Source organism: Salvelinus alpinus, chromosome 11, assembly GCF_045679555.1.
Source record: "Salvelinus alpinus chromosome 11, SLU_Salpinus.1, whole genome shotgun sequence".
In the NCBI taxonomy this organism is placed as follows: Eukaryota; Metazoa; Chordata; class Actinopteri; order Salmoniformes; family Salmonidae; genus Salvelinus; species Salvelinus alpinus.
Window position 1 is genome coordinate 60,950,361 of NC_092096.1, and position 12,838 is coordinate 60,963,198.

The 12,838-nt window shown below is 42.9% G+C and overlaps 1 protein-coding gene across 2 annotated transcripts in view; it reads left to right on the forward strand.

Annotated features, from left to right (window-relative positions):
* The window catches only part of LOC139534612 (mitogen-activated protein kinase kinase kinase 11), a 47,935-nt gene that overhangs the window by 17,185 nt on the left and 17,912 nt on the right, over window positions 1-12,838 (forward strand). For both annotated transcript variants that reach the window (XM_071333881.1, XM_071333882.1), the window contains exons 2-5: window positions 7,603-7,783; window positions 9,948-10,096; window positions 10,614-10,789; window positions 10,987-11,233. In XM_071333881.1, coding sequence (XP_071189982.1) covers window positions 7,603-7,783; window positions 9,948-10,096; window positions 10,614-10,789; window positions 10,987-11,233 — 753 coding nt within the window. The remainder of the gene's footprint in view (window positions 1-7,602; window positions 7,784-9,947; window positions 10,097-10,613; window positions 10,790-10,986; window positions 11,234-12,838) is intronic.

The window sequence follows — 12,838 nt, forward strand, 5'->3', positions numbered from 1 at the left end:
GACTTGCCTAGTTAAATAAAGGTTAAATAAAAAAATACAATAAAATAGCGACATTTGAAGGATGGAATGGAGACTCGTTTTATTGTTGTTTACGTTTCACTTACAAGGCCTTTTTTCCAAGACAAGGACTCATCATGCAGCTAACAACGTTGACAAAGAAAATTCTCCTGTCTAAAGTGTCCTGTCTAATGTCTCATATCTACCCCATTTGGTTTGTTTTTCTCTAGTTACCTGATAACCTACGATTCTAAGACAATGGTTTTACTGTAAATCCTCTGAATGAGAGGAAGTCTGACGCACATAAATGAGAAAAATGGTATGATTCTTGGAAAGACAAAATAGAGGCCAAGCGGGACGGAGGGCATTTGTCTGGTTCTCATCACACAATTGAATGCCATCGGCTCTCAACTGTGTCTATGCTCAGTTTTTAGATAGTCCTCCTAAGGTATCTATTTCTGTGTTTACAATATGCATGTTTATTTGACGCTGTGTGTGACACTGCGTGTGTTGTTCCCATGTGCATACGCCTGTGTGTTCCGCTGTTCTCTCCATCTTTTTGGTAGTTGAAGTGTGTGTGTGTGTGTGTGTGTGTGTGCGCGCCAGAGCGAGCACTGTGTGAGGGTGCAAAGGTTACTGTTCATTGTGAGAGCTGAGCCTTTTCACGATACCCCCACCCCAGACTCTTGTGATGCATTCCTTTGTGACGTCAAACAAGGCACGCCCGCTGGGCTGCCAGGCAGATGTCTACAGAGGGAGGGACCCAGAGTGTGTTTGTGGGTGAAACAGAGAGAGAGAGACACAAAGAAAACATGCACTTATACTCTGAAATAAACTGAAAGTGTCTGGAAATAGCACAAGGCTTGCTTCCCTATAACACGTTAATTTCTTCCATAATGCCAACTCTCTCTGTCTGGACGTTGGGTGCCTGTCATTCACCCTGAAGATGCCCATTTGTTCAGTGAAGGGGGAGGGCATGGGGTCGGTCAAATCCTACCGCATGTTTGGCTTATTTCCAGAGCTTCAACCTCTTCATCTCACACCAGCGAGAGCATATCCACACCAGCGAGAGCATATCCACACCAGCGAGAGCATATCCACACCAGCGAGAGCATATCCACACCAGCGAGAGCATATCCACACCAGCGAGAGCATATCCACACCAGAGAGAGCATATCCACACCAGAGAGAGCATAGCATATTTTAACCATGCAGGTCCCATTTTGGATGTGCATCAAACCCATCATAGTCTGCATTGTTTTAATATTATATTCCCACAGGGAGAAATGATGGTGCCTGTAAGTGTGACATAGTCTATTTAAAACAAGCTGTTGGTTTGTTTAGAATTATTTGTTCTATTTTTTGGCCTTATCAATAATTAATTTAATCTTGCTTATTGACAATGTTCGGCATGTCCTTGCTCAGCCATAGTGTTATTTACAGTCGGCCTAGCCCCTATATCAGTGTGAATGGTATTGAAGCCATACAATTCCTTTAGAACAATGTGGACTGCAAATGGGTTCAAGTTAACATATAAAGCCTACATTTTATTTAGTTCCTGTAAGCCATTTAACAAACTATAATGGACTAACATTGGAATTAGAGTTGATTCCAAGGCAATACATAAAATACCGTAAATACTCAATCTGAAGCAACCACATATTTTGCCATGGAGCACGTTTTGATTGGCCAGTGAGGGGCCAAACCTCGACACACCCACAACTTGTTTATTCATAAAAACACAGCCCTTTCACGGCAACGCCAGCAAGTGTGCCGATTATTGTGATAGTGAAAATAGCCAAATATTTCTGACTCACCCCCTGAATCTGTAGCGTTTCCTCCTGCGCCTAAATATGTCATTGTATTAGGTTTGTTAAAATAGAGCCATATGTCGTAACGTTGTATCATTAATGTGACGACTGCTGTTTATCGAATAATTAACTTAGTTTATAATTACATAATTAAATTAATGAGTTGATCATTAACTCAGTAACCTGGGGCACCATGGGAAACGTTTGTTTAATGAGTTTCCATTTCCCAAATTAACTCAAAGAATATAGATTTTACAGCAGCCACCAATCAATTAATTTCCTTTACAGTCTCATCCTGAACGTCACATCATTCGTAAATCTGCACAAACCCGGCTCTCACTAAATCATTCCGTACCACACCTATTGAGTTGATTATTTATTTACTAACAAGCTAAATTATAATATACACAAACACAGTCTAAGCTATTGATTAGAACTTAGTACAATGAAACAGGTCCCTAGCGGACCAACACAATATAACACGTGTTACACAAGATGGGGATTTAGAAAGATTGAGAGGGAGCACGAGAGAAAAGCACACTTGGATACATTTGTAAACTATGCTTAGTTTAGCCCTAACACCTTGCCCGGAACTGCCGCTCTAATGGGTCAGAATTATAACGATGTAATTACTTGTTGAAGGTCTCCATTGGGTATCTCTTCGTGGACCAAGTTCCTCTTAAGAGATTTAGCCGACAACCTTCTACTCCGATGGCGGCACCTTCTTCGTTACCGGGTGAAAGTCTCTGATTGTCCACACGATGTCAGAGTCCTTTCTCTTAGTGGTCTGTTCCCTCGCAATCGTTTTGTGAGAGTGGACTTCTGAGGAGGCTAATCAGCCGTGTCGACGCTCCCAGCTTGGGTAGGGGGGACGTGTAGACAACCGATGATTTGAAGAGAAGAACTGTCTGGTTCTTCTTGAATTCCCCTTTTTTAGATGCAGTAATCAACCGTCGCCTTGATTGTTTAGAGGTTCCTTTGCCCTCTTCCTCGTGTTGCGTTTGTGGGGTTGCGACTATCTTAGATCACGCTGCAGCTGTGGTCCGTTTTAGTGTGATATGTAAATGAACTCATGTTTTATACCCCAGGGTAGAAAGGGGCGTTTCCGTCTTTATGACTATTATACGTTCGCTGGGATGTGTCTAGTTACGAGGCAAGGTATCAGGATTTTACTTTGACCTAGTTTAGACAACTAAATTCACAGTTCATCTTTACAAAAACATTATCTTTGATCTGGATATTTTCTGCACAACGCACAGTATGTAAACATCATGTACATATTATGAAAACTCTTCAATTTACAAAGTTTTCTTTATAACGTCCTCATTTAACTTTAACATAGCAAAAACAACCATCATTTTCATATTCCATCTATCGTTGTTACCACCATTTCAGCTGATGAAATATATTGTCCCGAAGTCCATTTATTACATGTTACCGTTCTGAGGTAGATTATCCATAGGCCCACCATACATTCCAGCCCTCCACATTGAGATGAACATTGAGAGGTGTCATAACCACCCTGTGATCCACGGTAACCTGACCCGAACAGGCCAGTCATGACACATCATATCAGTGTAAAACTACAATGTTGGGTTGTTAAAATATAGCCCATGGGGCTTCCCGAGTGGCACAGCGGTCTAAGGCTGTCACTACAGACCTGGGTTCGATCCCACGCTGTGTCACAACCGGCCGTAACCATAGGGTGGCGCACAGTTGGCCCAGCTACGTTAGGGGAGGGTTTTGTCGGGGGGCGCTTTTCTTGGCTCATCGCGCTCTAGCGAGCCGGGCGCCTGCAGGCTGACTTCAGATGTCAGTTGAATGGTGTTTCCTCCGATACATTGGTGCAGTTGGCTTCCGGGTTAAGCGGCAGGAGGAACGTGGGTCAAGCGGTGTTAAGGAACGCGGTTTGGCGGGTCATGTTTCGGAGGACTCATGACTCGACTTTCGCCTCTCCCGAGCCTGCTGGGGAGTTGCATCAATGAGACAAGATCATAATTGGATATCACGAAATTGGGGGTAAAATAATAAAATACAATAAAATAGAGCCCATAATATCTTAGCAGTCTAAAACTACAATGTTGGTTTGTTCTTTGTATTATAAGTGTGACCTCACTGATCTAAAAGAGTAAAGGGGAAGAGTGTGTGTGTGGCTTAAGACTCGTCTTGCATGGAAGTTTCTCAATTATGCAGGAAAAGTGCTGAATACCCTTTTGCAATGATGCATTTAATTGGATTATAATGACTTAATGCATTTAATAGTTTAATAAGAGTGTTGAGGAAATGTTTCTTCCTTTCTTCATTCCCACCTTCCTTTGAAGCCAGTACCAGTGTAAATTAGGGCTGACCCCAAATAGTTGACTGGACGATTGTTGGGCGACCGAGATTGTTTTAGTTGAGCAGTAACAAATATATGAACAAGATTTGCGCACATCTCGGTGAACTAATCCATGACGGAGGTCTAGACTAAAAGCCCATTTATGCTTGATCCGAAAATGTGGTCGGCGCCTCCAGAGGCATGCAGAGACCAAATCGAGCTCTGTACCGCATCGCCATGCGCCTCCCAAATGTTGTAACAATGCAGAGGGCTCTGTATAGCTCCGCATTGACATCCTGTGAAACACAAACTCACTTCCTTGACAACAGCGCTGCACTTCTCTGCGAAGTGCAAGAAGTATGAATGCCCTGACGTATCACCATAAATGCTGCATGGCCAATGCAGACTTTGGATTGACCATGCGCCCAGATGCACAATGCACATCCCTCTCCAGAATGCGCTCTCCCGCCAATTTGTGCACATTTATTGTTACATAACTTCATTGTGTGAATTGTTTGCGTTGGATTGTTAGTGTATATCAATTCCCCATTACATACCGTGCATTCGGAAAGTATTCAAACCCCTTGACTTTTTCCACATTATGTTACATTACAGCCTTAATCTGAAATGGATTTAAAAAAGTTTTCCCCCCTCAATTTACACACAATGCCCCCAAAACAGGTTTTTATAAATAAAATAAATCACATTTGCATGAGAATTCAAACCCTTTACTCAGTACTTTGTTGAAGCACCTTTGGCAGCGATTAGTCTCAAGTCTTCTTGGGTATGACTCTACAAGCTTGGCACACCTGTATTTGGGGAGTTTCTCCCATTCTTCTCTGCAGATCCTCTCAAGCTCTGCCAGATTGGATGGGGAGTGGCGCTGCATAGCTATTTTCAGGTCTCTCCAAAGATGTTTGATCGGGTTCAAGTCCGGGCTCTGGCTGGGCCACTCAAGGACGTTTTAAAGATTTGTCCTGAAGCCACTCCTGTGTTGTCTTGGCTGTGTGCTTATGGTCATTGTCCTTTTGGAAGGTGAACCTTCGCCCCAGTTTGAGAACCTGCTCCAGAGCGTTCAGGACTTCATCAAGGATCTCTCTGTACTTTGCGCCGTTCATCATTCCCTCGATCCTGACTACTCACAGTCCCTGCCGCTGATACCCTTACCCAGATCTGTGCCTCGACACAATCCTGTCTCTGAGCTCCAAGGACAATTCCTTCGACCTCATGGATTGTTTTTAGTGCTGACATGCACTGTCAATATATATACATAGACAGATGTGTGCCTTCCCAAATCATATCCAGTCAATTGAATTTACCCCAGGTGGACTCCAATCAAGTTGTAGAAACATCTCAAGGATGATCAATGGAAGCAGGATGCACCTGAGCTAAATTTCGTGACTCATAGCAAAGGGTCTGAATACTTACGTAAATAAGGTATTTCTGCATTTTATTTTTAATACATTTGCAAGCATTTCTAAACTTTTTGCTTTGTCATTATGGGATATTGTGTGTAGATTTGAGGATTTTTGTTTATTTAATCCATTTTAGAATGGGGTCTGAATACTTTCCGAATGCACTGTACAGTATATCACTTGGAGTACATTTACATTCTAACCTACAATGTTTGTTACGGTAATTTATTTTAATGCATTCAATATTATTATTCCAGTCTTCCTGTTCTCCTTGTCGGAATGGACACGTTGTTTGCAGAGTGCACAACCTATGCCATACTTGTGAGAAACAAGTTTTGGTTTATTTCATTCCATTTACGAGTTTTGTCAATTTAGTCATTGTCATTTGTTTGGAGCGCTCCTGTCAATGTTGAGTAAGAACGCGCACGCATAGAAATAGGCCTATAGGCTACCTGGGGATCTGATAGTATTTCTGATTGGCTTAACACACCACCACTAATGACCTGTGGAGCTTCTCAAAGTAAAGTTTTCTTCACCTCAAACAGCAAGCAAACAAAGTCTGTTTTTACATCCATTGAGAATAACAATAGTTCCTCAATGTATTTTAACAATCTTTCCAGCTCTCTCCCATTCCATAACCACTCCACGTAAAGGGAAAAATGTCATGCTCTGATCCAGTGGAAACGTCATAAAGTAAAACTCATTATTCTATAAGAGGAACAGGAGCTCAAGCAGTAGAAGATGTGAGGTGCAGGTACTCAGCTCCAGTGAGCTCTTGCCCAAGTCAAGCACTGCTTCTTATCCCTTGTGCAAATAGCCTCCAGCTGTGTCTGTCATGTGCTCACTGGCACTGGAAACTCTGAGGGCCCAGAATATTTTATAAAATGTTGCAAGTTCGCTAGGGAAGCTTCGGGCCAGACCCAAGTTAAAAGTTGATACAATGTTTGAAGTTTGTTGCAGACAGGCCATGTGTAGCCAATATGATTGATAGGATATTTATTTTTATCAGCATATTTTCTACCTGCAGGCTGCAATGTTTTTATTTGTTGGCTTTTATATAGGCTATTTTTACATAGTTGGCAATGGCAATAGAAGTAACTTTTTAGGTTTGTATCATTTGAATTTAGATTTGGATAGAATGTTGATTAACCAAATGACAATGATTTTGAGATGATATATTATAAATCAAATTAAACTGTTTCGCGAAAATGTGCATATGAAAACCGTAACTGGCATGCAGATCGGTAGATTGGTATTCAATATGAGAAAGGTTGCCTTCTCCTCATGTAGCCTGTTACCGGCAACTTCAGGAGAGGAATGTCAGAATCTGGAAAGCCAGCAGGAGCGGGAGGAGAATAGTTGGGTCAGGTTTTTTTTCTTCTGGTTATCTAGATCTCTGGCACCCTCTTGAGGCATTTGTCTTATTTCATCAAACCGTAAGCTTAAACCATATAGTTGATTTTATTCAAACACATAGTGTGTCTATATATGGAAAAATACACTTTTTTGACCAATCAATTTGTCGAAAGAACAGACGACTTTCGGTTGACAAAGATTTTTTTGTTGTAGGGGATTGCCCTAGTGTAAATATTATTCAGGCTTCACTTCTCTTTTCTTACTGTCATTTTCCTGATAGCTGCTTTATTAAGGAAAGTTTTTACTTTACTATGACTGTGATATGTGGTTGTTGTGCCTACATTAACTTGAATTCTCTAACTGTAAGGGGCGGCAGGTATCTTAGTGGTTAGACCGTTGGGCCAGTATCCGGAAGGCTGGATCGAATCCCCGAGCTGACAAGGTCAAAATCTGTCGTTCTGCCCCTGAGCAAGGCAGTTAACCCACTGTTCCCCAGGCACCGATGACGTTGATGTTGATTAAGGCAGCACCCCCGCACCTCTCTGATTCAGAGAGGTTGGGTTAAATGCAGAAGACACATTTCAGTTGAATACATTCAGTAAGACAACTGACCTTTCCCCTTGAGTCGCTCTGGCAAAGATCATCTGTTACATGTCTAAAATGTAAAGGAGAATAAAAACGTCTTTCTTTTCTTTCTCTCTCCCAGTCCTCCTGGCCCAGCCTATGGAGAATGATTGTATGGAAGGGATAACTCTGAAGATCACAGACTTTGGCCTGGCACGGGAGTGGCACAAGACCACCAAGATGAGCACAGCGGGCACCTACGCCTGGATGGCACCGGAGGTCATCAAGTCCTCCACCTTTTCCAAGGGCAGTGACGTCTGGAGGTAAGATTGTGTGTGTGTGGTAGATCAGTGCGGAAGCAATATCCAGCAGTAAATAGCTACATACCTCTACCGTTACAAAACTGTGTGTATGATGACGAGATATGAGATCTTCCCTGCTACAATAAGAGTTAAATTACAATACGGATAAATGACAAGAATATTTAAGGGCCATTACTGTTGTGTGTGTAGGAACTTCTCCTCCACCTTCTCTGACCGTGATGGAATAGAGGAATATGTTGCAGGAGGGGCACAGCCACGCGATAGCAGCAGTGATAGACTAGATGGATTTGTTGCAGGAGGGTCAACAGCCATGTGATAGCAGCAGTGATAGAATAGAGGGATATGTTGCAGGAGGGTCAACAGCCACATGATAGCAGCAGTGATAGAATAGAGGGATATGTTGCAGGAGTGTCACGGCCTTGTGATAGCAGCAGTGATACAATAGAGGGATATGTTGCAGGAGTGTCACGGCCTTGTGATAGCAGCAGTGATAGAATAGAGGGATATGTTGCAGGAGGGTCAACAGCCACGTGATAGCAGCAGTGATAGAATAGAGGGATATGTTGCAGGAGGGTCAACAGCCACGTGATAGCAGCAGTGATAGAATAGAGGGATATGTTGCAGGAGGGTCAACAGCCACGTGATAGCAGCAGTGATATGTTGCAGGAGGGTCAACAGCCACGTGATAGCAGCAGTGATATGTTGCAGGAGGGTCAACAGCCACGTGATAGCAGCAGTAATAGAATAGAGGGATATGTTGCAGGAGGGTCAACAGCCACGTGATAGCAGCAGTGATATGTTGCAGGAGGGTCAACAGCCACGTGATAGCAGCAGTGATATGTTGCAGGAGGGTCAACAGCCACGTGATAGCAGCAGTGATAGAATAGAGGGATATGTTGCAGGAGGGTCAACAGCCACGTGATAGCAGCAGTGATAGAATAGAGGGATATGTTGCAGGAGGGACACAGCCACGTGATAGCAGTAGCAGCAGCACTTCATAGCCTGCTTTGTGTGAGACGTGTTGTGCACACTGTCCTATTGTCCACAAGTACGGAGAGAGGAGGGTGGAAGGCCACACTGCAGACCTGACCGCAGCCCTTTTATCTGTGAAGGGTGTGTGTGTGTGTGTGGCCAAGCACAGGATGTACATTCAAAATAGCACATCAACACACACAAATATCTCTCTCACACTCTCCTTGGACATGTCACTATTTCCAAACAAGCTTCTTCCAGTTTGCCTTCATAACAGATACTTTGCATATCTTAATGAGAGGGTAGTGGAACCTGCTATGAAAATTAAGGGGTAATCTTGACCCCCCCCTATTCTTTATCATCCATCTCCCTGGCTGCATCCCAATTGTCTCCCTATTCCACATAGGGCTGTGGTCGAAAGTAGTGCACTATTTAGGGAATAGGGTGCCATTTGGGACGCTTTCTGTTACTACTTCTTCATCATAAAGCTGTAGATCTCAGATGAGGAGGTAAAAACAGAGGAGTGGAACAGTCTCTGTTGGATGGTGTTATTAAAGGACTATATTAAAACGCTGAAGGCTACACGCCCCACTTGCAGGCTGCCTACCGGCCTTTTTAGATGAGTTTGTGTGTTGATTGAATCGATGTAATTGACATTGTGGGAGATCCAAGTACTTTGCCACTCTGAGAATCGGTAACGTCCCGTGTGTGTGTGTCATATATATATACTAAAAAATATGATAAAGCTGTTTCCCTATATATATATATATATATATATATATAGGGAAACAGCTTTATCATAATTTTGTTGTTTGTTGTAAAAAAGTGTCTTTCTACCCTATTTGTCTTTATGCATGATGTTTTATAGATTCATAGTGCACTTCCATGAGCGGCATATTTATTACAAATAAATAAATACATAAATAATAATAATATATTGCATAGTTACCTTCCCTCCACTTCAGCTGTTGATATAATTTACATGCTCTGTACAGTGTGTGATGCTATACATACATAAAACAAACCCCTCCTTGAGGTGCCCCAGTCATTTCACATTTCTTCCAACACTGGCACACCTGATTCAACTTGTCAATCAATGGCTTCATGATTAGTTGACTAATTGAATCAGGTGTGCTAATACCGGAGACGGTAACTAACTTTTCATTGAATGCTCTCCCTCTCTCCTCCCCAGCTACGGTGTTGTATTGTGGGAGTTGCTGACAGGGGAGGTTCCCTACAGAGGGATAGATGGTCTGGCAGTGGCCTACGGAGTGGCCGTTAACAAACTCACCCTCCCCATCCCCTCCACCTGCCCAGAACCCTTCGCCCAGCTCTTGGCAGGTAAGAGTCCTGTGTGTGTGTGTGCGTGCTCGTGCGCATACTTGTGTGTTGAATTTGGTGTTACCATAATGCTCTCTTTCTCCATTTCCTCAAACCTGGAGGAGAAATATGAAATGTTCCATAAAATGTTAAATTTGGTCACATACAGGAAGAACACTCTGAGCAGCTGGTTATGTTGTGTAATGTATTTTGGCTGCTGTTCATATATCTTCTGAAGGATATTGTTGCTGTTGATTTGCTGTGCCAGTTGTGTTGGTGGCGGTTATGTTTGATAAAAGCACAAAAGAAAAGTCACTCCCAATTATTGTCATGGTATCAGCCTTGACAATGCCTGGCCAAAATTCAGCTAAAATACAACTGTAATAGTTGGAGAGTTGTTTGTGCTTGAATTGTGTCATGACCTGAATGCAATCCTGCACTTATAGATAAATATCCCATGATTATACTTTGGTAGTGGAGCAACTGTCATTTGCATGTTTTTATAATGTATCTCAACTGAGTGTTTCTGCCTTGACAGAGTGCTGGGATCAGGACCCACACCTCAGGCCCAACTTTGCCTCCATCTTGGTTCAGCTAACTGCTCTTGAGAGGCAGGTGGTGGAGGAGATGCCTCAGGACTCCTTTCATTCCCTACAGGAGGACTGGAAACTGGAGATCCAGGACATGTTTGATGAGCTCAGAGCCAAGGAGAAGGTGAGGGAGACAGAGCCAGCTGTCTTTTCTATTAAAGAGAGGCTGGGAGAGTAGGATTGGATGATGATTATTTTGTGTGTTCGGAGGGTGCATGTATGTTGGACTATGAGTGCATGTTTATGCATGTGCACAGAACATTTTGTAATGGTGTTTGTGCGTGTGTGTAGTAAAACAATAATAACCAGTAATAACTCCAGGAGCTGCGTTGTCGCGAGGAGGAGCTGAAGCGCGCGGCGGTGGAGCAGAAGTCTCACGAGGAGTTCCTGAGGCAGAGGGAGCAGCAGCTGGCCCAGTGGGAACAGGATGTGTTTGAGAGGGAGCTCAGTCTCCTCATCCTGCACATGAACAACCAGGAGAAGCCCAACGTCAAGAAGAGGAAGGGAACCTTCAAGAAGCACAAGTTGAAGGGCAGCAAGAACGGAGAGAAGATCAGCATGCCTCAAGGTGAGGGGACGGTGATGAAACTTGCTTGGAATGTCTTGAAATGTCTCTCTACACACGTTCCAAAAAGGTTCTTTGGCTGTCCCCATAGGATAACCTTTTTTTGGTTTCAGGTAGAACCATTTTTGGTTTCAGTTAGAACCCTTTTGGGTTCAATGTAGAACCCAAAAGGGTTCTCCTATGGGGACAGCCGAAGAACCCCTTTACGTTCTAGATAGCTTTTTGTACTTCAGGATTTTGCATTGAAGATGAGCTGTTTGAGGTGACAGTACAGAATGTCACCTTTTATTAGTTTTTTTTCATAAATATCTGTTTTACTGTTTAGAAATTAAAGCACTTTATAGATCCAGTCCCTCCCGTACTGTAAGTGAATTTATCCAAATACTTATGACACCTTGAAATGGGGGGACTAGACAGATATGTATGAAAATAACCTCAAATAAAATGTGACACTCTGTACTGTCACCTCAAACATGTAATTTTCAAAAAAAAAATCTGGAATATAGAGCCAATTATTATTATTTTTTAATATATATATATAATAAAAAAAGTATTATATATATGCATACATAGGCGAATGTATATTGGTCAGTTGGTTGAATGGTTGGTCGGTCTGTGAGTCGGGCAGGCACATAGACAGAAAAAGACTCAGTTAGTCCACAGTACATGTCATTCAGTTCAGCTCACACTCCTTCACTACTGTGTCAACTGAGTGTGCAGAAGAATCATATACCCGTTATCTGCTGTAGACTCACTTTCTCTTGTAGACCACTCCTATTGTCTACTGATAAGAAACTCACCATAGAAACAAACAATGCTGTACACTCATCATGCCTGACACAGAGGCTCTCAGTTTCTCATACAGATGCTCTCTCTCTTTCCAAATGCACACAGACTTACTTTGTGTGTGTGTGTGTGTGGAGGCTGTGGTCAGGCCATTCCCAGCAGCAGGGTAGTGATTTGCTGGTGGGTTGATGAAAGGGACATGGAGCTAACCCAACCACGCCTCTGGGCTTCCTGTCACTCCTGGCTGGCCCTTCGCTCGCTCGCTCGCTTGCTCTCTCGCTTCCTCTCTCTCTATCTCTCTCTCTCTCCTCCAACTCTAACTTCTTTCTCCCTTCCAGCTATATCTCGTTCCCAGCTTTCTCTCACTCCCTGTCTCTCTCTCCCAGCTGTTTCTTCATTTTTCTCCCAGCTCTCCCTTCTTGCCTCTTCTTCTCTCCCAGTACTTCCACAACCAATGTATCTTACTACGCCGAGAACAGAGACATCCTTCAGGCCTCATGTTTTCGTTTACTTTGGCCTCAAAAATGACCATATTCTCTCACAAATGACCATATTCTCTCACAAATGACCATATTCTCGTAGCACGAAAAGGAAATTCAGACACCCATGCCACCACATAAAATATACATTTATTTCTAAGGTAAACAAATTGTTGACGACAAGCACATTAGTTTCTTTGTCTTTGTTTGAACCTGGGTCGAATTCAGTGGGCCACACTGTAGCAAAACACTGTTTACCTGTAAAATCAATGTGTTCTTATTGGATGAAGCTAAGGTAGTACCTCCCCGTTTTACTCTGTTTCAAAACGTTTCCTCCCTACTG